Here is a 23,846-nt window from a genome sequence, read left to right on the forward strand (position 1 = left end):
TAGTTGTTTTGTTATTATCACTATATAAAGAACATCATTCCCTAACTAGTAATTTAGTTCCAAGTGCCGTTTAAAGCTAGGGCCTGACGGTCTAGGGACTGACGATTTGGAGTAAAACTTAACACAAATGCAGATTAACTTTATATTATAAGATGCTTAATACGATGTGCCGAAAATAGCCAAAAAACCACACGTAAATACTAATTAAATTATATACAATTTCTTATTGTAATCAATAAAGCTACTCAACTAGGGACTGACGAAGTGACTGGATTAACACATTTTTCCGCAACAACTGGCACGTTTGTACTAATTCAAAAAACGGCTACCGCAAAGCCAGTATGGTCTGAGGATAACTTCGTATCGTACTTTAAACTCAACTAAATGTCATTCACTCTAAATACATATTAAAGCGCAAAATTATAAAATCAGTCCGTGGCGAGGGAATGACGCTAAAAGCTGTAGACTCTTTTTCAACTAAAGAAAATCAAATTATTGTTTATTGAAACCGCAAAATATTAATAGAATTTGGTGTAATATACATTTAAATAGATTATTCGTTAATTAAAACAAAGGATAAAGTTGATGTTTTTATAAATGTGGGTCCCAAAACACAAACTTTTGGAGTACGGACATGCCTAGGGAATGACGTTTTGGGTCATTCAAAAGGAATTTAAGATGTTTTAAAAATAGTTTCAAAAAATATAAATGGGTGATGAATAAAGCACATTGCGAGCTGTTATTTAACAATTTTGGAATAAAATATTAACAAATATTTCATGTGAAATGTGGCGCGGACTAAGAGTTGACATATTTTTGTGAAATGACCCATATAGGTTGTTGCGTTGGATTTAACATACAACGAACTACTTTGAATACCACAGTTTTAAGCTTGCTGTTGTCTCATCCATAAGTGCCTAACCGGGTAACAAAACTTTTGCAAACCACTGAGACAAAGTTTAACTTTGGTTAAGGCCAGTTTTGCGTGGGATTTTAACTTATTGAAATCAAGAATATTTACCGAGTACCCATAACCATGACGTCATCATGATAGCAGATTCAGCATTATTGTGTTTCGCGTGATGGGTGTAAGAGCCGTAATAAGGGGAATCCCTTGTTACTTTCCTTCAGGGGAAGGCCGCTCGACTTCGTTAGCGTAAAGGCCGAAAACTTAACTTTTCTGTTAGACCTTTTTAACGTGAGCTGCTTAACCGTTCAATTTTCAATTTAGGTCCGTTTAATACAATAGGCGGACTTACTGTCTCTCTCTCTCTCTCAGCATTATGTAAGAATTAGAAGAGTGAAATAAAAATATCAATAACAGTTTAAACGTAATTTAATTTTTATAGACGCATTCACCAAAAACTAATTTGAAACCATTGGTTCATCTTCAAGCGACGCGTAACTGTTATAGCTACTCACAGAAGGATCAGTGTCCGGGTTATCACGTTTCGAAGACCCATCTTTGGTGTAATTACTAGTTTTCGATTTATCTTTGTAAGCTTCAGAATAATTCACCTTCAAGTCGCGACATGCAAAAGTATCTTCTGTCATGACCGGCGGTTCCAAATTCAAAGGGATGTCATTGGTCCCGCTCTTTTTGTCTTTAGCAAGGAGGAAGGTTGAGCATTGACAACCTCTATTGGTTCTAATTTTGGATAATCTGTAAATCCGGCAAGGGGATCGCCTGGCTCTCTGCCTAGATTTTGGTTTGGTGATCCGAGCGCCCCCCTGCCGATGTCTGGATCGTTTCTTATAGTCTCTGGGGGTGAATGCCTTTTTCTTGGGTTCTGCCCTCTTTTTGTTTTTGATGCAAGCGTTACACCGGTTGTAGGCTGCTTGCTGGACTGCGGTGCGTTGCGCGTGCGTCATTGTTACCTGTTGTAAAAAACATTTATTTATTTTCTATAGTAATAGATTTAAATTAAGAGTGTCCTATCAATATGCATTTATTCGATTAGCCGATGATGTCATCGCGGAGGCGCACCGACTGCATGCGGTCGCCAATGTCACAAGTTCGCTTCGTCACACAACTACCTACCCTTAAGAAGCCAGACTGCGTCAACCGTTTGGCCAGCGTGGGGAATGTAGGCCGAATCCCCTCTGGTAGATTAGATTAGGTTCTACAGGGTGTTAGGTAAATGCGTATATGAGCCGACACTAGCCCATGTTAACATGGCCATATAAATGGTATGGTGAAGTCAGAAATTTGATATTATCATCATTTTATTTTTTTAAATTTTCATACAAAGTAAATTTTATAAAATCCGATTTGTATGAAAATTAAAATAATTAAAATGAAGATATCAATTTTCTGACTTCACCATACCATTTATATGCTTATGTTAACATGGGCTAGTGTCGGCTCATATACCCATTTACCTAACACCCTGTATAAGGGGCCGTTCAAGTATTACGTAAGCAGATTTCTTACCATTTTTTACCCCCCCGCCCCCCTTGTCATCAAAAGTAAGCAAAGCACTTACCCCCTCCCCCTATGCTTACGTAAACATTTTGTTATAAATGTTTTTTATATTGTCATTTTTAAAATAGGAAAATTCATGAAAATATTAGGTTTAACTGATACACATAGAGTAAGGAACAAAAAAATATAATCAGAAAAAAAGAACATAACAAACATAATGGACATGGCGCACAATTTTTGTTGAAGATGCCAAAAAATACTACAAAAAATTAGAATGAATACTGTATTTTTACTTTTTTGATATCTTTAAAAATGACTGAAATATTCAAGCTCAAAGTGCCCTCTTCCGCTAGGAGCGATTTTCCGCGCGGATTTTGAAAATGTGACGTAGTAACATGAANTTAAGTCATAGTTTAACCTAATATTACAACTTATGCGTGTTGTCCATTGCATAAATTAGGCATCAACATAAATAACACGCGCGCGGGAGGCCGGAATCGCGTATAAGTAATAATATTTTATGCGGACTACGACTCTCAAATTTCAATGGGCAGTGTCAGCACGAGAGTTAATTATTAGACAAGTGAATAGCGCACGGTAATTTCCCTAATGTGCGGTAATTCCCCTAATCAGTTCTCAAAGCGAGTTCCTACGCATATGTATTATTTGCGGGAATCCCCGAAAAAACGTAAATAACTAACGATGACGTAATCATCATCTAGACCCCCCTACCCCCCATGTCATCCAAAATAAGCAATACAGAGACCCCCCCACCCCCCCTTGGTGCTTACGTAATACTTGAACGGCCCCTAAGTCCAGCGCTTAACTCAGCAGTGCCTGAGGTACGGAAGCGGCACGGGACGTTGTTTTTTGTTACGTCAAAATACATATTATGTCAGCGAGATTTCAGATTTCTATTCAAAATCACCCCTCCCGTTCCGCTCCCATAACTCAGGCACTGACTGAGTTAAACGCTAAACCTAGATAATAAGAGGCACCTTAGCAGTAGACCGCCCCTGTCCAACTCGTCGTGCATCTTCGAGTATCCAGTGTTGTGGAGGCGCACCGACTGCATGCGGTTACCAATGACGTCACAAGTGGCGCAATAAACGTTTGCACAGGTTGTACTTATTCTGTGGTAAAAGGCACCTTAGCAGTAGACCGCCTCCTGTCCAGCTCGTCGTGCAACTTCGGGTATCCAGTGTTGTGGAGGCGCACCGACTGCATGCGGTCACCAAGACTTTAGAACCCGGTCGAGTAAAGCCAGGTTAAGCATACCTGGCGGCCGTGACGTCACATCGACGCTCTGGTACGGACACGAGAAGATGTGCAAGTGGGAGGGAGAGTCGCATTCCAGCGAGGTACGCAATTAGCTCGCCGCGCGTAGAACCCATACGCGCGTTAGCGAGATACTAGGAGCCAATACTACAATACTAGCGCAAAAAGAAAAAGACACGTGCGAGTTGAAAATTCGCGCGTAAATCTCTTCATACTTACATACAATACGCTCGTGTTCGCGCGTAAGATTCGCGGCGAATTCACCCTCCTGGACAGGCCCTTAATCGCATCCTAGGCCTACTGATTGTACTCGTACTTAATCTGTGGTAAAAGGCACCTTAGCAGTAGACCGCCTCCGGTCCAGTCGTGCATCTTCGGATATCCAGTGTTGTGGACGCGCACCGACTGCATGCGGTCACCAAGTGACGTCATAAACAGCTCCTACCTTATTGGGAAGCCGGAGTGTAAAGCAAACTTAGGCTCGCTGTCCACAATCAGTCATTGAAGAAAGCATGCAACGTACCTACAGATGACGATAGGCGTATTTGTATAGGTATTTGTTATGTCCATCGTCAATCACGCTACAAAACGTCCGTTTTCTTTTCTGCTGTGTTTTTCTATGGACAGATGGCCTTACTATTTCACTGCTACAATAAACTAAAACGCACCTTAGCAGTAGACCGCCTCCTGTCCAGCTCGTCGTGCATCTTCGGGTATCCCGTGTTGTGGAGGCGCACCGACTGCATGCGGTCACCAATGACGTCACAAGTGGCGCAATAAACGTTTGCACAGGTTGTACTTATTCTGTGGTAAAAGTCACCTTAGCAGTAGACCGCCTCCGGTCCAGCTCTTCTTGCATCTTCGGATATCCCGTGTTGTGGAGGCGCACTGACTGCATGCGGTCACCAATGACGTCACAAGTGGCGCAATAAACGTTTGCACAGGTTGTACTTATTCTGTGGTAAAAGTCACCTTAGCAGTAGACCGCCTCCGGTCCAGTTCATCGTGCATCTTCGGGTATCCCGTGTTGTGGAGGCGCACCGACTGCATGCGGTCGCGGCTCTGGCGGCCGCGGGCCTCGTAAGCCTCCTGGTGGTCAGCGTGGAACTGATCCGCGGCGTTGCGGCTTTTCTGGATCGATAAAATAACTCATAACTCATTAATTCTACACCTTCGGCCTGATCATCACTTACCATCAGGTGAGATACGGCCAAGAGCTTCCTCGTTGTGGATAAAAAAAAATCTATTTCAAGGGCGCTTTTACACGTGTCAACCCTACTACTGCTTCGGGGCAATGTGGACCAGAAGAAGCAGCGCAAGAAATTCAGTCACTAATTTCAGTCACGATTGTAAATACTACCCGGTACCCGGTGAACTTCCTACCCCCCGAGAAGTGGTTTAAGTAAATAACCAATCTTTAATTATTCAGGAAACAGGAAATCTGATTGGTTGTTCAAAACATTTCTCCGCTCTACTCCGCCTTGGTGGAAACCGGGCCTTAATGTGTGACCATAGTATAGTCACCATACTGACCATTGCGGAAAATGGCGGAGTAAGTAAGTAAAGACGTTGCTCTATTCTATTAAAACATTAAGGAATTCCCAACAATGGCTTTAAAAAAGAACTTTGATGATTTTTGTTCATTAAGCACATTCTTTGGCTGCCGATTGACTTCTTTCCCTAAAGCTCATGATGATGTGACTAAACAAAGCAAAACTGCAAACTCGCACCCAGTGGCGGACTAACAGGGGGGCGGAAAGAGCGGCCCGCCCCTGGCCCCCGGTCTTTATGGGGCCCCAAATGCCTCTACGTTCTCCTGATCAAATCCTAAACAAGACTAAAAATGTGCTTAGTAGTTAGTACCTACATAATTTCATCAAGATTAATTAACTTTGCTGAACGCTGGGGGGCCTCATTTAGCTTTGTAGCCAGCCTCTGACGTAGGTACTTACTTAGTCCGCCACTGCTCGCATCTATTACATACAACCACATAAGCTGCTACTTACATAGTTTAGTTCCCCATACCTGAGCAGGCCTGCAGTTCACCATGGGCCGCGGTCCGTCATCGTCCATGATGCGACACACCACGTCAACGATGTGGTCCGATCGCTGACGCTCGTCTGGCGGCGAATACGCGTCCACCGCCATCTTGTCGTCCGCTTGCCCGTTGAAATGTTTTGATTTTGACATTCTATGTAAAACAAGGCACAAGGGAGTTATCAGTGACCCACACCGCAACCAGTGGTGGTGGTTGAGACATCCTACTGGTGGTTGTTGGAAAGACAATTTGTTAGGCCTAATTAGGAACATACTCTCTGTAACTGAAGAGCTGTCAGCTGATAATAGGCAGTGGCGTAACTATAGGGTGGCAGCTTAGGGCTGGTAAAATGCCACGGGCCCCCGGACCCTAATCGATCCCCCGCCCCACTCGCGATGATCCCGGGCGATAGTCCCGAGATACGCCAAGGGCTCCGACGCCCCGTGCACAGAATTCGTCACTGGCCTCGGGTAGTATAGTTACGCCACTGATAATAGGATTGGGATGGTCCACTGTTGGACAAAGGCCTCCCAATCAAAGATTTACCCTGCAGGCCTTGCGCTGCCCGCAAGCAGGGGCTTCCAGTAACATTTACCAGATTGTCGGTGCACCGAATAGGAGCCCTGCCTACACTACGGCTTCCGGTGGATAGTCAGCACTTGAGAATGAGCGGTATTGTCCCAGCATTTTAGATAAATTACGCGGGTTTATCCTTTACTAGATACTTATTTACTGATCAATATGTTACCGCAACTGTCCACGAAAGGAAACATTGCTAAGAGATTTGAATCAGGAACTTATTTTCAACTGACCTGTGGTGCGATCAACTTAGAAACTGTATTTACTCATCATAAAATAAGTTTATTGAATCAAACTGCCACCAATACAAAGAAAGCTAACATTGTCGTTACTTACATCCGTCTTTTGTATACACTTTGCAATTTTGATCTATTTTTTTGCAACTTTTAAAATTTTCACAAATTATTTATCACTATCATGTTGATGACTTTTGACTGAGCTGAGAGTCAGTCAGTTTGACAAGATCTTTACATCAAAAAAGTTAAGGCATTAGGACCTTAGAATAGAGTAAAAAGTATGTATTACTAAAGTAGTGATGTTTACTGGAAGAGAATACCTTACAAGTGACTTCAAACTCCAGTACCTCAAACCTACATGTAGTCTATGTATGTTTATTATTGTTGCCACATAGCACAAGCTAATTATTATACCTTCTCAAAAAGTAGAACCTACTATGACATAGGCAAGTTCATGGCTGCACATAGGCTTCAAGCATAGAGATAAAATCTTCATCCACTTTAGAAAACAATTTCAATCAAGAAAGTTTAATTAACCCTCTTCTTTCATTACCTCTGATGAATAGACTACTTAGTCAGCTAAAAAAAATAGTAAAAAACTGCAGGAGCACAACTATTCATAAAATAATATAGAAAAATGAAGGATTTGGCCTTCGCCCAAACTAGTTAAACGGGTTGAAGGTAGTTATCAATATTCATCATCATCAAAATTACCTTCAGATACTTCTGTAAACAAGATTGTATTAGTTTTATAAAAAACTTGGTCCAGGTTAAAAATAAATGTTTAAAAAGTATTATCGAGAAATTAAAAAAGAGAAAATATTGAGAATAAAAAGCAAGTGTAGAAATACTGTAAAAACTTTAATTTGTAAAGATGTTATTTACAGACTTCAATTTTACTTATTTTAATACAAATACTATAGCAATCGATCTTAGACTAGGATATCAATAAAAATGCTACTTCATAGTTTTGGATAACTTAAGGGATAATGCCATGCCTAAAGACTACTTAAAAATTATAGCAAGTCTTAAGCAAATCTTACATTATGCATAGGCAATTCATCCTTATAATGTATTATTACTCGACACAAAGTTTTAGCATAATAAACTAATTCTACTCTTCAAAATTGCATACAATTTTGGACAAGTTCAAAACTAGCTCCAATTTTAAACCCAAGATGTAGGGAATGTTCGAACCCAGTAACGAAGTTCATAACTTCTTCGTATGACTCTAAATTGCTTTTTCTGTAACCTACACAATTCCAGATACACAAATCATTCAAGGTGCCCAAATGAAACAACATAACCTCTTAGACTTAATATTATAATCACAAACTTAGACTGTTATTGAGACTTATTTGCTAAACACTTTATCGCCGACCGCGACCACGGCCGCCCCGGCCGCCCCTGGGCCCGCCGCGGCCTCCACGGCCTCTGCCTCGGCCACCTCTTGCACCACCCCTCGGGAATCCTTCGCGTTTGCCTCGACCTTTCGGCGCGTCATCTATCAATAACGTCTCCAAAGGCAAGCTGTCTGGCAGCAGGAAATACCTTATGTTATTCCCGCGAATGCTCAAAGTCTCCAACTGCAGTTCTTCCTTGTTTTTCAAAGTAACTTTGACTGCCTTCAAATGGGTGTTCATAGCGACATCGACGCCGGTGATCGTTCCGTGCACAACACTGCCGTTTTTCAACTCAATTGTGACCGTCTCGTGGCTGAGTTTCATGAGAAACCTAACTAGCTTCATGGTTTTTGGTTTTGTGGATAATTTTATTAAAAACAACAGCGGCGTCAGTCCGCGAAAATAACCTCAAATCGTAAAAACAAAATATGGCGGGCAGTGTTGCCAGTCGGGTCTAGTCAGAAATTACCAGAAATATAAAAAAAGTAACCTTTTTGAACAAAAAGTAACCTTTATANAGGTTGTTCATGGATGGAAAATGAATACAATTATTGATCATCTAAATACGAAAAGTGACCAGTCGTATAAAAACGTTTCATGGATTTGCGTTTTATTATCGAAAAACATTCGCTAAAACTAATTTTTCTTAACAAATAATAAATAAAATTCAAGTTTAAATGCACTTTATGACATAATTTTTAAATTGTCACTATTAATATTTTTTACTGAATAACCTGCAAAGTTAATTCTACAATTTCTGAAAAATCACCTAAAAGTAACCTTTTCATTAGTGTAACCTAAAAGTAACCACAGCAGTTCAAAAGTAACCAAAAAGGTTACAAAAGTAACCTTCTGGCAACACTGATGGCGGGCGTCGTAAGTGTTGTCAGCATATACAACTAGAAATCTACCAAAACTACCATAAAGGTTTTATTCATGACATGATAACTTTTCTTTTTTTTTTCATTATATCAGTTTATTGGCCAAATAATTTCTAAAATTCTGTCTAAAATCTTGACAAGTCAAGAAATGACATAAACGTTGTCACTATGAGTATCTGCAGAATTATCTTTTTTATCAAGCAATTTTGTCTGCAGAAAAGTTAATAAAGTTACAAGCAGTTACAAGCAATTTAAATTATTTTCAAATTATTATTATTCTTTTCTATTTTTGTAGTGTTCTCTGAACACTAAATTTACGTTATGAATCCCGCTGAAGACTTGGCAGAAAGAGAAGCAGATGCAGAAGTTGAACCAGAAGAGAAGGAAAAAACCATTTGTGCTCGACTAGTTCTTACCCTAGAACAGGTACTTATATAGATAGACTAGGAGCTAGTGAACTGAAAGTTTGTCAGCGTATGCTCCCAATATAGGATATAATGTTGGTGAATTATGAAGTTTGGGTCATCGTGGCTTTGGGAGCTACCCTAAAAAAGCTTTTATAAAATGACGTAGGTCTGGCGTTCACTAGCTCTTACTCTAATATGGGTGAATTGAATTTGATATTTAGTATCTTGGGAGTCCAAAAATTAGTTTAATGACACCCTAGAATGAAATTAATAATACATTCAAGAATGGTAAATGGTAACCCTAAACAGTTTGTTCGATAGCACCTACCTTTTGTTAGCATAGCAACGCAGCCAAATAGATCAGTTGTTTGTATTTAACTACATGTACCAAAAGTAAGATTGTTATAATAAAAGAAAGAATGGATCTCACAGATCTTGAGGATTTATCAGGGACGGCTCAATTTTCCGAAAAGGAAATAGAAGATTTGCAAAAATCACCAACATTTAATCAGCTTCAGGCTAAACTGACGCTCACTTCTGAGCAGGTACCTTGTCAGCAACTGGTAACAACGTGTAATGTTTAAATAATTTATCAGAAAAAGTTTTGAAGATTGAAGATATTAATAACAAACTCTTTCTTCACCAGATTTTTGCGGCTATTACGCTGTTATTCTTTGAAGATTTGAGTCTTTATACTCAATACTTTTTTCAATACTTAGTTATAAATTCCTTTATTTGTTTTCAGGAAAATGATCTGCGTGAAGCTTTCAATCTACTGGACTACACTGGTGAAGGGAAAATAAAAGCTGAAGATTTTCGTGTTGCTATTAAAGCTCTCGGTATATTTTTGTAAAATACAGGAAATTTTAAAACTACTGTTAATTACCTTACCCTTACCTTACTTTTCCCATTTTGTTGCAGGCTATGAACCAACCAAAGAGGAGCTGCAACAAATGGTGCAAGGCGTTGATAAAGGAGACACAGGGAAGCTTAGTTTTGAGAACTTTGAAACGGCAATAATGAGAAAAATCATGTCACAAGACAGCGATGGAGACATAATGAAAAGCTTCCGCCTATTTGATATAGATGACAGTGGTACGAATTTTAAATACTTAAAGCGCAAGTTGTTTTTATTTTTAGGTTGGAATGGTCATCTGAATATTATTTTTTTCTGATCAAATATTTTCGTAATGCTTGCCTCTAGCTGGTTAGTTTATCTAGCCTAATTTTATGAGTTTTTCTTTTTTTATAGGTCTCATAAGTTTTGAAAACGTGAAAGAAGTCACTCAAATCCTTGGAACTTATTTGACTGATGAGGAAATAGAGGAGATGATTGACGATGCTGACAAAGACTACGATGGCTTTGTGAGTATAAAACATGTGTAAAATTTGTGTAAAACGTTACACAAATTCATGAAAATTTTATTAATTATGTGATATCTTTTCAGATTTCTGTATCCGAGTTCATGAGGATGATCAAAAATTGTGTTAATATTGTTACTCCTTAATAATAATGTAGTACGATTAAATAAATGAAAACTACTAAGCTATTGTTTTGTTTCTTCTGGCAACACCAAAGAGTAAAAAGGTACTTTTCTATGAACATTTTCCTTGGCTTTACTCAATGACACTCAATGATGTCGGACGACCAAATGGTAATTGGAACATTGTTATTTTAGAATAAAAAAATCAAAATCATCATTCAATGAAAAAGTGGAAAGTGAAATAAAATATTTATTGGAATTATCGAGAAAAATCCCTACCGGTGGGAATATCTCAGTGGGGACAATTATGTGGATTAGGGGAAACATAGGTGATTTGACAAACCAGGGATGTTAAGGATATGAAGTTTCGGTTACGGTTACGGATATGACATCATTTCGGATTATCATAAAGTTTCGGATAATTGCAGTTGGTACGGATATTATAATTTTAAAAGGGTAAAATTCTAATAGTTATTATATGCTGCGTGACCCACATAGCCACTTTATGTACTATGATGACGACACCTGTGATAAAGGTAAAACAGGCAGGGATATTAGTTAGCGCCAGGGAATGCCAGTCAAGTAACAAATATCGAAAAAAATATTAAGATTTAGACTCTGCCTTTATCCGAAACTTTTGAATAGGTTTCGGTTACGGTTACGGATATCCATAACATCCCTGTAACAAACCAACTAAATCGCAATCATCTTATTTCGCTGAGTGTGTGTGTCGAGAAAATGGTCAAAATGATTTAAAAATGAAACGCGTTTTTCGCAGGTTTCAATAAGAAAAGGTTATTGGTCTGCGGATGTCCGACGACTTATAAACAGCCGGTGCAAACAATATTTTCGACATTATAAGAGACCTTATTTTGACACTGACAGCTGTCAGCGCTGCTGGTACTGACAACTTTCAAAATTTCAAAATCAAAAAAATGGCAGTTGGTTGTTGTTGTTGATGAAGCTTGTTTTATAGTTTGTTATAATTAAACTCAATTATAACATTTATTTCATTAGCTATCGTTATTGCTATCAATAGCTAGTGTAAAGAATCTCAGACGTTATACTTGCTACTCGATTACAAATCGAAATTCTTCAAGAAATGGGTGTGTATTGCTGTTCTGTAAAGTACTAAGTTCTATCCAAGTAAATCTTATTGAAATGATTTTAAAACATTCCAGATGACCTTACAATGGAGGAGAAGTGCGAAAACCTCATGAATATAGTGGTAGAATCGCGCAAGAAATTCGGCAAAATGTGCGTCGACTACGAACAGAAAACTTCCTTGATGGAGAACAAAATTTTGAATTTACAACTAGAAACCATATCCAGTTACCGTTTTAAGCCTAAACAGACTGTCCCAAATATAGAAGTCGACGATATGACTAAGGATACAGAAGAATTTACTTTAGAAATTATATCGAGGCAGAAAAGAATAGAAAATTTGAAGAAGAGACTGAAAAACACTCAAGATATTGTTCTGCAGTTGAAATCGGACAATGTTGGCAGGAAATTGAGGCAGCCGTTGACGGCTGAAGCTCTTTTAACAAAGGCTAAGAGCAAACATGTATCTTGAGTAAAGTTTTTACTTCGTTTTAGATTTGTATCTTGACAGCGCATCAAAATATTTTTTTTTGTTTCAAATAGCATTATAACTGTCTGTATTAGATGGCAAAATGTTTAGCTTAATGTGCTGTCTTCTGTACATTATATTATCACAGTAATTTTGTTATAATGGAAGATGTAGTGTGGGCAGGCCCCCCGATAATTTGGTGAAGGTCGCTATAAGTACCTGGATAAGGGTTGTTAAGACTTCCAATGAACTTTTAAGTTTCTTTGACTTGTTCTAATAATTTTCTATTTAGTTTTTAGTCCACTATTTAAAAAATAAACAAGTTTTGTAACCAAAATGTTGCCTGAAGTAACCATATGCCTTGTATTATTTTACAATTTTCATTTATTTATAGATTAAGGTATCAATATTTTGTCTTTTAACTGTCGCTGAATGAATCATTATTTATCAGTATCAGACTACCATTTCATAGCACAGACTAGGAAAATTTGGTTACAATATTGCTCTTAATTTAACTACATAATAATAATACTATGATGTCACACAAAGTATTTATTTGCCTTATTGTGCCATTTTCTGACAACTTTTGTTAAAATAGATCATAATATAATTATGTACTTTATTATAGATTGATATTTTATAATGCCGTGTAATAATACACTGACTGGAATTTTCGTCGAGTTTACTGTATGCTAATAAAAGTAAATAAATATTTTAGTCTGTAAAAATGATTTTTTAACAATCATACTAATCATAACTTTTTTGACCCCGTTAAAAATCTCGTTTTATTTTTAATGGGGAGGACCCATTTATGAGTATTTCTCAAAAAAAATGTACGTAACGAAACGGTAGTAACGAAATAGTAAGGCCATAAGGCTTGTTATACATTGGCGAAATATTGTGAATGCTCTAAATTTATTCAATTTGAAATATTTGTAAGTATGTACCCAAATACGGGGTAATATGAAGGGGTTAGAAATAAAATAAGGGAGTAATCATTCATACTATTTTAATAAAATTATTTTTGTTCCATCATGTTTATCCATTTTGAGTCGTTCTCTGTAAGCTTTTTGCCTTTTGCCGGCATTGGTTTTTGGCGGCATTCCTAAAAAAACAAAAGAAGTAATCACATAAAAACGTAATCTAAATGATTTGATAATTTTTTGCTGGTGGCACTTCTGTAAAGCAGATAGTATCCAATCCTTTTGTTATTGACGCTCTATATTTTTTGAAATAAATTAAGTAGTGAATATTACTATGCTTAGTCAGGTAATAACAGTATACACTCAGCATTATGTTGTACTTTTTCGTAACGTAACGAAATTCGTAAAAAACGTAACGAAATATTAGACAAAATGAGATCAGAAACAAGTATTTTTTTGATAAAATTTGTTACAGCAAATATAAAAGCTTACTAAATGTTCGTACCACACGTATTACAAAAAATGGTTAAATGAAGACTTACCGTTCTATATAAAATCGCTGATTTTACTGCCTGTTACGAAAAAGTAATCCCACAAAACACACACGTTTTCACTAATTTTCGCGATAGATGTTATGGCGGAGACGTCAGGCCAACAGCCATTCAGAGTGCAGCTATTGTTGTCCGTGTAAAATAAATACGGAATTGTTCAGAAACCATGGGAAAGTAGAAATAAATCGTAACTAAAGAGTAAATAACGAAATAGTAAATGAGAGCGACTCATTTTGTTTTTTTGCTTTAAATTGCCAATTCATTATGACACCCCATAGAAAATCAATTTGATACAGAAACTGCGATTACTGTAGAACGATAATACAAAGAAATTTACAATAATTTAGTTACGTATCGCATTTTATGAAACAAAAACACATGAAAAAGCTAGGGTGGCAAACAGGTTTTTGTATGAAAGGTAAAAAAGGACTATTTTTAAAATATCTAAATATTTGGTAATAAGTAGGATTATAGCTATAATTCTTCGTTATATTAAAGATTAATATTCATCCTTCAAAATTGTGTGTGTGTTTTTTTTGTGTGATGATTTATAAATATAAAACTTTTGAACTGTTTCCAAGCACACTTTTTTTTTTCAAAATGTACATTTTTTTTGAGAAATACTCTTATGTAGACTTTCAAAGTTAGGTAATTTATTCTAGGACTAGGATCCAGGAAAATAATTATGGTGCCAGCTTAAATTTAAAATAATAATTTCTTTTTCCCTCCTTAATCCTATCCCTACCACATTAATAAAACGCTCAATTGACTTTGCTTCCGGTTAACCACAGACAACAAAAGTTACATTAGGAAAGGTTCACACTATTGTAACACCGTTATTGTGAAAAATATCGTTATTATGTTTAAAAAATAACTATCCAGTAGACTAAAATTAATTCAATCAAAAATAAGGAATACGTGAAAACATTTTATTTATCCAGTTAAAAGATTTCATTGCCAATATTTTTAACAAAACGGGAAAAGTGAGGATATAAAAGTTAAAAAAAAACAGTTGCTTGGCAACAGTTTCGTTTGACTTAAATAATTATTGTCATGAATATTGTTTTGCGTAAACGTATTTGTTCAAGTTATCTTTTTCTTGAATTTATTCTATTTTTGTTCGGGCAAAGTATTGTTAAAGCAATGTCTGTTCAAACACTTTTCAAGCAGCAATGTATTGTTCCGGATGTACTCACAACTGCTCCATCAGAGTTATTGGATATTCAATACCCTAGCGGAGTTCGCGTGGACATGGGTAAGGAACTTACTCCAACGCAAGTAAAGGATAAGCCTGTTGTGAAATGGACACCAAAGGAATCCGAATATTACACTTTAGCTATGGTTGATCCTGATGCACCAAGTCGTGAAAATCCTAAGTTCAGAGAATGGCATCATTGGCTTGTCGGGAATATTTTTGGAGGAGATATGAACAAAAGTGAAGTTTTATCTGATTATATTGGATCTGGCCCACCAAAAGGTACAGGACTTCATCGCTATGTATTCTTGTTATATAAACAGCCAGAGAAATGTGATTTTTCAAAAATGCCAAAACTCCCAAACAACTCCGGAGACAAGAGAGGAAAGTTTTCCATTGCAAAATTTGCTCAACAATATAAACTAGGAACGCCTGTTGCCGGAAATTTTTACGTTGCAAAATACGACGATTATGTTCCAAAATTGTATGCCAAATTGAAGGGCTAATAATAATATAACGAAATAACGTTATTTAATTATCGGTTATTTGTAAAAATTGCGCTCGTGAGTGAACAGCTTTATAGAGGATTCTTGTCTATGGTGTGATCGATAATTTCCGCCTCCGCGTGACATTCTTTTTCGGCCCAAATCCGCCATTACATTTTGGTGTTTGCGTAAATTGGTCGTTTGCGTGCATCGTTGTCGCGCATTATCAGTGCAGCCAGTATCCGTGTTTGTGCGTTATATCGCAGCGTTTTGTGCAACAAAGAGAAGTGACGTTCAATCGTATGTCCATCCAGAATCTCAACACATTTGACCCATTCGCCGATGCTATCAAAAGCTCGGAGGACGACGTGCAAGATGGTCTAGTCCACGTCCGGATCCAGCAGCGGAACGGGCGTAAGACGCTGACTACGGTGCAAGGGCTGTCGTCGGAATATGACCTGAAGAAGATTGTGAGGGCATGCAAGAAGGAGTTCGCTTGCAACGGTACGGTTGTCGAGCATCCGGAGTACGGGGAGGTTCTGCAACTGCAAGGCGACCAGCGCGAGAATATTTGCCAGTGGCTAACGAAATCCGGGCTTGTTAAGCCGGAGCAGCTGAAGGTGCACGGCTTCTAAGCCGTCTACTCGTAATATGAAATGAAATCATTATAGTATTTAAATATGAGAGCGTGCGCGTAACCCTTCGAATATGTATTTAGAAAGCATTGACGTATACAGAGAACGCAACGGGCCGCTTAGGCCTCCTCCCTGTGCCTTCACTCCATGTATAATAATAATTAAAGTGTCTGAGTATCGACGCCATCTCGTCCTTAGTTGCAATTGAAGCCGAACGAAAGAGTAATTAAATAATCAAATCACTTTTTTTTACGACATTGTATTTTTAAATTGCTGTAATGATTGATGCTGCTGATGCTATATTAAATATGTTTTTGTAAAAACTTGTTTTTTTTTTCATTGCGGGCGGGCAGGGGCAGGTAGTCGCCCGCTAACGGGACAATACTCATTGCTGAGTGAAAGTAGGTGGGTCTTGCGAAATGTAGAATTCCGTTCATTAAAGTCACTTAGTCACGCTATACTTTAGTTTCTGAGACCATTTTGGGCTTTAATGACAAAACATAGGCCACTTGTTGTCTTGTTACTAACCAAACTAGTTTATGTGCTTTTCCTATCCTTAATTTGTTTGTAGCCTTCAAATAACCTCTAAATAGCACACTAATTGGTTCTCGAAACGCCTAATAACGTCATAAAGATATAAATAACACAAGTAAAGTGATTAGTGAGCTATGATGAAACGTCGCTCGATTTCGTCGATAACGACGTCGCTTTTGTTTCTTGTAGAATTTAAACACAATAAAATATTTGAGTGAATCATAAGTCTGTCGCAATGACCACGACATCACTCGAGTGACTCGAGGAAGGAGCAGGCATGAGTCACGTCTTCTTTTAGCGTGGCTACTGTGCGGAGGTCACGATACCTCGCCCAGTATCACTCGATATTGAGTGCTAATAAAATTCTTTTCCTTGTTAAATGCGATAATGTATCCAGTTTGACTAGCTAGATAACACAAACTCGTGAATTAGTGTTAAACATTTGAGTTTTCCTACTCTTGGGCCTCATAGAGATTCTGTTTTAGGTAGGTAGGTAGAGTTAGGGACAAAATTAATAATTATGTAGGTAGGTGTATACCGAGCATTGCAATAAGCTAATTAACTAGTAATTTCCGCTATATCAATACCGATCCCTAGTCCCGATGTAAAGAATTGATTCCCGATTTTTTTCCCTCTACCCGATTCCCGACACGTTAACTGGCAACACTAGTTAAATCAACACACCCCGAGAATCCAAAAAAAGACTGGGAAGAATCAAGTAACAGACAATACAATAGATAAATAAATTACATAATAAAGTAGAGCAGAGCATTTACTTACTATGTACCATTATTTGTCTTGTATCTATTTACCTACCTACCTACACAGGGTGTAGTCCGTGGTGTAGTTCACAGCTGGACGTAGGCTATGAATTGACGTGTAGGTCCATAAAGTTAATTAGTTAAATACCTACCTAGCTATTCATTTTATGCGTAGGGCATGTAGGTAATTCACCCCAAAGAAGCGTCAAACAAAACACTTCTGTCAACCAACCATCATCTTGCTGTCATCGAGCTGGGCGCGCGGTCCTCCTACCCTACAATGCAGAGTTACATGATTCATTGGAAAAAAAATGGTAAGGAAAATTCTTTCGGTGCATGCAGCAGCACCTACCTAGGCCCTAGCTAGGTCACAGAATAAAATACTAATGCCCAATTTCACCATCAATACCAAATTTTTAAGTGACCCCTTTGAAAACAAAATTCCTGTGTTACCATACCATACATAATACCACAGAATAATAATAAGTACTACGTACAGAAGTTTTTCTTCGCGAAGGTATTCAAAAAAATGTATGCTCAATGTCATCAACAATATGGTGTAATTTAGCTTGTCTTATGAGTCGAGCACCGTTTTGTTGACATACGTCAGTGATCGGTACTGTCTTGATGCCATAGGGCTGACTGCTACAAGAAGCTACTGTGTCGCCATCTAGCGCACCACACTTGCATTCACTGCTCTTCGCGGCAACGCGCAGCTACATGCGGCTAGAGATTGCAATCCGGATTATTCGAAATTCGAAAATATCTGAAAAATCCGGATTTTGCGGCTATAAAAAAATCCGGATTTTGACTTTGAAATCCGGTATTTTCGAATATTTTTTTCCCAAAAATTTTATCATAAAATCATAAACCAAAATNTACCTCTCAGTGTCTTCAGGCAACTTAAAAAAAGTACATTGTGTGTTTTTATTATTATAAGGCAGTTAAATACTGCACAGTATTTTTTACACAGTATTTTTTTATTTTTTTCCATAATACAAGAGTACGCGTGCGTGTGTCAATGCTCGCTCGTATCTCGTACTCGTATGTGACGCCTTGTCGAATCGCCTCCTGTAGGTGGGCTATCGTGCGTGTTTTGTTTTCGATGTGAACTCGCGGAGATGAACAGGCCTGATAATACTGCTAAGGTGTACGATCACCTTATGATTTTAAATGGTGTTAGAACTTAACAAGTTTGCATAAAATCAACTAGGGCAGCATTTTTGCATAAATGCGTGTGCGCGATCTAAAGTCCAGCAACACCTTCCTTACTCTGCGCGATTATTACAATGATACAATGTAATAACCTACTTATGCTCCTCGTGCGTTATCGATATCTTATTAGTCCACATACTGTATTTACTTAATTATAGAAAGTGGTAGGTACAAATTATAATGATTGTTTGCTTGTCTGTAGGTAATCTTTCTTGTTTGCCTGGACTCTAGGCCCTAGACTAGAGTCATAGCATAGTAGGTACTTAATAGGTTCCTCCTGGGGTAAAGGAGTGTGAGTGTGCGTGGCTTGAGTGAGATTTCAGGCCCGGTTTCCACCATGGCTGAGAGGATGGTTATTCCAGTCCCACCGGCATCGAATCGTTTCCGAAAACGAAAGACGTTAGCTGTCACGTCATGACGTCATACAAGTTGGCCCGGTTTCCACCAAGGCGTAAAAGAGAGGGGAGGAGAGATGCATTTTGAAAAACCAATCAGAAATCTCTATTTCCACGTCTCCTCTCCTCTCAGCTTCGGTTCGGAAATTAATCTGATTGGTTAATTCAAAACACATCTCCTTCTCCTCTCTTTTGCACCTTGGTATGGAAGCCGGGCAAACTTGTATGACTTCATGACGTGCGTCTTTCGTTTTCGGAAACCGCGCGGGCCATTACCTATGACGTCATGCATGACGGCATGAGTTCAGACGTCATGTCATAGCTTAGGTCACGTTCCTGTCATCCCTTCGCCCCCGCCCCATATTTACTGCTGCACTATACACATGCACTCAATGGGGTAACTAACTTAGTTTTATGTTCTTACAACACGTCATGAGGGCGTGGGCATTGGGCTCCTATACCTATACTAGTTACCTACCATCAGCCATCTGTTTTTCTTTGCATACTAACTAATAATTAATGAATGCATTAATATTAAAAATGAATAATGCAGCAGGCCCTAGGCCACCTGTCTGAACGATTGAGGGAGGCTGTTGCAGATCATTGCAGATGCCGGCTACCTAGATATCAGGAATGTGTCTGGTAAAATTCAAGTCAGTAAGGTAATTGGCTTCTTTAATCTCCATCATCATAACTCTATGCAACAACTTCTTAATAGAAATAGAGAGAATTTATAAATCTAATATTTCCTAGAATAAAGATTACGTTAAGCTTTTTATCAGCTGCTCATCTTTGATCCATTAAACAAACGGTAACAAATCAATAGAAGAATATTAAAGAAACTGACGTTACAAAATTCCTAGGTGTCTGGGTTGATAAAAATCTCAACTGGAAGACGCATATTGACACATTATGTAAAAAACTTAACCAGAGCCCCGATTACGGTAACTTTTATAACGTCTACAATCCAGACGCGTTTCTGATTCTGCGATACGATTGGTCAAAACAGCTGACGTACGCTGTTGAACGACCAATCGTATCGCAGAATCGAGAAGCGTGTCTGGATTGTTGACGTTAAAAATTACCGTAATCGGGGCTCAGTACCTATTCTTANCTGTTGTAGTACTCATGACCTTAATTCAACATTGCTTTAAAGAGGTAGGAAATTAAATTCATTTTGTTTTCAGTTTAAGTTGCCCCGTAGAGCTAAATACGGTATTGGTAAGTCAAAGCTTAAAAAAATATTGTAATTACTTAGTTTCTCAGTAATACTTTAGTTATTTCAATATTTCTGTCTTAAATACACATATTTTCTTGATTTTCGTGGCTTTATTAACATTTTTTAATGAATAAAATAAAAGTTACTTCTAATAAAACTTAAAAAAAATTAAAGAAAACGACAAAATGTTATTTTTTTCATGAATTCTCTAATTTTTTAATACCTTTACATAAATTATACAGCAACTAAGTAAACAAAACCCCGCAAATACATCAAATTATTTTAATTTGGGCAGTACTTACACCAATTTGACCTATGTTTTTTCCAAAAGTATGGTGTAAAATTAGTGTAACTGTCAAAAGTACAAAAATACATTGGTGTAACTGCAATTTATTTCCTTAACTAAGACATATTCGATAATTCTTTTTATTTAATCGAAAACCGCGTAGAATTCTAAGCATTTCTGTAAAAACAGATCCAAAAAAGGTTAAATAGGAAAAAAGTTATGTCCGATTTAAGACGAAAAAAAACTTTAAACGGCTCTACTGAAAAACTGTATTTTGTCAGTTACCCCAAGTGAACCTGCAACTGACGTTATGTAGAATCGCTTTGCCATTGACAGATACATCTGATGACAGAGCTAACATTATTTCTACTTTTGACCACCATGAGCGCTGCGATAGATTATGTCCCCCCCACCTAGTACTTCGCACCCAGCGAATACAGGGTGTTACTTTGCATTCTTGCCATATTTACAGAGGTAACTATATTACTGATACTGAACACAAATCCGTTAAAAAATAATGCCCGAAAATTTTGATTTTTAATTTTGAATATTTTATTTTATCGACAATCTGTTAAACACATCACTAACTATCGTAACGCATGCACATCACTTATGTTAGCGATGGCGATGGAGACTTCTTTACTTTTTATTGTATTTTTAAATATCTATTGCAATCTATTGTCTTTAAAATGTCTTTTTGACACTTTTGTAAAAAACTGAGAAATCCATCAATCACAAATCACGTTATAAATAATACAAAAATGACTGAAGTGTATTCAAACAACGAATAATTTAATCAAAATGGTGCTTGGAGTGTCTTCAAGACGTTGTGGGATATGATGCTCAACCACAATAAGGAAGCTAGATGTTAGTGCTTCCTTCCGAGCGGGTGTTGTGCTCGGGGACCAAGGTCCAATTTACACCATCTTGGTTTGCCTATATATACTTGGCAGGATATAAAACTCCGTCACCGCGATGCAGGTTTGTATGAGCGGCGGAGTGTGCCATAGTGAAGTAGTGACAGCGCCATCTGTTGGTCACTAGTTTGTAGTGGCGTCGCCACAACGTCTTAAACGAAATGCTTGATGACGTACCCATAGCGTTACACCAAATGCTCTACTACCAGCAGGATGGTGCTCCCCCACAATAAGGACGTCAAGTGCGCGAATAATACGTTTGGTGAACAGTGGATTGGACGAGGGGGTCCAGTAGCTTGGCCACCACGATCCTCGGACCTAACACCAATGGACTATTATTTTTGGAGTGACTTGAAACGACCTGGTATGCGCAGAAGAGATAAAAAGTGTAAACGTGTTACGTGAAAGGATTGCTTCAGCGAAACTGTGAGACAAAACGTTTATGTGTTGCGAAAACTAAAGCGAAATACCTACGCTTCGCCGTGCTAGACTGTGCCTTCATCAGAACGGAGGACACTTTGAACACTTGCTTCGCAGTACGTAAACTTTGTAAGTAGGAACTCATAAATAAATAATTAATTGTGAATAAGGTGATTTCATTTCATACTTAATTTATTAATTTGTAAAAATAGGGAACAATGTTATAAATTAATTAAAAGCCTAATAATTATTACGTATTTTGACAGTCCTAAACCCGTTAAGTAGAAACTGAGAGTAGAAAGGAAAATCTAAAATCAACTGAAGAGTATTTTAAAATCATTATTATGACTGGATAAAAAGGCTGGTACCCAGAGCCATAAAACAACACAGATTAATAAGAACTAGGCCACGCCCACTAGGTTTATTCCACTTGCACCTGTGGAAAGTGCGAGACAAAATTGGTTTATTCCAACTTGTACTGCAAAACCAAATTTACTAAAAACTCAGTGTATTTTCTTTATGGGAGTCTCTTGTTTATCTTAAATAATAGGTATTGGTCCCTACTTTTATCTCTGTGAATATGGCAAGAATGCAAAGTAACACGGTGTATGTACCTACATTATGCAATAAATGATTTTGATTTGATTTGATTTGATTTGATTTGAAAAAGAAGCAGAGGGCTGTGGGACTAAGAGAAAAATTGGACTATTCCTAACTCTAGGTCCTAGGATTGCAAGTAGGTATTGCAACTTCTGTGTAACCCAGGATCTATCCCTTTTGAGAGCCAATAAAAACTCAATCAGTACAGCCCAGCCAAGTGTAGGTAAGTTAGGTAGTCCCTAGAATTAACGAATTTAATCAAAGGAACTTAGAAGGAGTAGGTACACCTGGTACACCTGCAAAGCCATAAGCAAAGCGGATATAGATGACCCACGCTGAACTGTCCCACCAAACTCAATGACAGGGGGGCGCTACCATCGTTCAACTATATGGTTTCCAACATGGCAAAAATCTGAACCAGCGATCCGGTATTGACGGTGGCGCCCCACTGTCAATGTCATCGACAGGACAGTCCAGTATTTTGGAACTATATGACTGGTTTCTAGCAATAGTTTTCAAAATGCTTGTCGTTCCTTTGACGTGGAACCACAAATGCGTGGAACCACAGCGTGGAACGAAACGCACAGTATGAGTAATTTTGACGTTTTCTTTGACAGTTGACGTTTCCTTGCAAGTTCCTCAACGTCAATATTTTCCGATTTTCGCTAAATTTTCAAAGAAATTAATATTAATTTCGCTTTCATTTTAAACTATGTATAATTGCTAAGTTTAATCGCACATTCCTTAGTTGGCAGCTCGAATATTATTCGTTTAAGGTGCGGTATTGTTATAAAACTTTTCAATTCGATTTTGCATGCAAATTTGGTGTGTTTTAATGACGGAATCGTTCTGTATTGCAGTGTTTGTATGTGATTAAGCTGTTATTATGTCTGAGAAGCTGACTCTGGGCCAGCGGGTGATCGTAATTGGCAAAGATGTGAAGGGTTCGGTGGCTTACGTGGGGTATCCTACGTTTGCTACGGGAAAATGGATTGGAGTGATCCTGGACGAGCCGAAAGGGAAGAACAACGGGACCGTCCGTGGACACGCTTACTTTAGAGTAAGTAATCTAAGGAAGAAGAAAAAAATGTTTTTTTTTTAACTGTCTTGATCCTTTTTTCATCTGCATGAAGTTCCAAACCCGAAATGAGTAGTAACATCAAAACTTTCTATTCCCCATTCATAAAGAGTCTATAACAACAATATTTCAGACCTTTTACGTCCTTTTTTCACAGAATTTGTGTGTTACATCACATTTCTGGCAGGCTCCATCTGTGTGAGCTTAATTAAATAAACAGAAGGTGTTCATTTAACTCTCTAGTAAGAGCTTATTTGTGTGACTAAAGAGTGATAGAGAATGAAAAAATTGGTGCTTTATTTCATAAGTTTCATCAGAACATAAAGCA

General features: G+C 37.9%; 7 protein-coding genes across 8 annotated transcripts in view; 5 read left to right on the forward strand and 2 right to left on the reverse strand.

Moving 5' to 3' along the window:
- Positions 1-1,357: 1,357 nt before the first annotated feature.
- On the reverse strand, positions 1,358-6,742 carry LOC114357203 (uncharacterized). Its single transcript, XM_028310714.1, has 4 exons — positions 6,657-6,742; positions 5,729-5,894; positions 4,676-4,834; positions 1,358-1,878 (listed from the first exon to the last, which is right to left on the reverse strand). The coding sequence occupies exons 2-4, from the start codon at positions 5,891-5,893 to the stop codon at positions 1,366-1,368; spliced, it is 837 nt and encodes a 278-aa protein (XP_028166515.1). The 5' UTR covers position 5,894; positions 6,657-6,742; the 3' UTR covers positions 1,358-1,365.
- Positions 6,743-7,642: 900 nt separating this feature from the next.
- On the reverse strand, positions 7,643-8,390 carry SmD1 (small ribonucleoprotein particle protein SmD1). Its single transcript, XM_028310718.1, has one exon. It carries the CDS (start codon positions 8,302-8,304, stop codon positions 7,927-7,929), a length of 378 nt encoding a protein of 125 aa, XP_028166519.1. The 5' UTR covers positions 8,305-8,390; the 3' UTR covers positions 7,643-7,926.
- A 614-nt stretch (positions 8,391-9,004) lies between these two features.
- LOC114357199 (caltractin) lies at positions 9,005-10,797 on the forward strand. 2 transcript variants are annotated; one of them, XM_028310708.1, is made up of 5 exons: positions 9,005-9,266; positions 9,993-10,086; positions 10,169-10,342; positions 10,500-10,612; positions 10,696-10,797. In XM_028310708.1, the coding sequence occupies exons 1-5, from the start codon at positions 9,162-9,164 to the stop codon at positions 10,753-10,755; spliced, it is 546 nt and encodes a 181-aa protein (XP_028166509.1). In that variant the 5' UTR covers positions 9,005-9,161; the 3' UTR covers positions 10,756-10,797. The 2 variants fall into 2 exon arrangements, with proteins under 2 accessions (XP_028166509.1, XP_028166508.1); XM_028310707.1 differs by lacking the exon at positions 9,005-9,266 and adding an exon at positions 9,624-9,792.
- An 869-nt stretch (positions 10,798-11,666) lies between these two features.
- Positions 11,667-13,002, forward strand: LOC114357189 (uncharacterized). Its single transcript, XM_028310694.1, has 2 exons — positions 11,667-11,837; positions 11,913-13,002. Exons 1-2 carry the CDS (start codon positions 11,834-11,836, stop codon positions 12,305-12,307), a joined length of 399 nt encoding a protein of 132 aa, XP_028166495.1. The 5' UTR covers positions 11,667-11,833; the 3' UTR covers positions 12,308-13,002.
- Positions 13,003-14,846: 1,844 nt separating this feature from the next.
- On the forward strand, positions 14,847-15,734 carry LOC114357186 (protein D2). Its single transcript, XM_028310692.1, has one exon. It carries the CDS (start codon positions 14,922-14,924, stop codon positions 15,477-15,479), a length of 558 nt encoding a protein of 185 aa, XP_028166493.1. The 5' UTR covers positions 14,847-14,921; the 3' UTR covers positions 15,480-15,734.
- eIF1 (eukaryotic translation initiation factor eIF1) lies at positions 15,599-16,365 on the forward strand. The gene has a single exon (XM_028310693.1). It carries the CDS (start codon positions 15,761-15,763, stop codon positions 16,091-16,093), a length of 333 nt encoding a protein of 110 aa, XP_028166494.1. The 5' UTR covers positions 15,599-15,760; the 3' UTR covers positions 16,094-16,365.
- Positions 16,366-23,036: 6,671 nt separating this feature from the next.
- The window catches only part of DCTN1-p150 (dynactin subunit 1), a 58,250-nt gene continuing 57,440 nt past the window's right edge, over positions 23,037-23,846 (forward strand). Inside the window, exons 1-2 of the mRNA XM_028310688.1 lie at positions 23,037-23,216; positions 23,301-23,500. Coding sequence (XP_028166489.1) covers positions 23,327-23,500 — 174 coding nt within the window. The 5' untranslated portion in view covers positions 23,037-23,216; positions 23,301-23,326. The remainder of the gene's footprint in view (positions 23,217-23,300; positions 23,501-23,846) is intronic.

Source organism: Ostrinia furnacalis, unplaced genomic scaffold (genome assembly GCF_004193835.3).
Source record: "Ostrinia furnacalis isolate ACB-3 unplaced genomic scaffold, ASM419383v2 OfSCF3063, whole genome shotgun sequence".
NCBI lineage: Eukaryota > Metazoa > Arthropoda > Insecta > Lepidoptera > Crambidae > Ostrinia > Ostrinia furnacalis.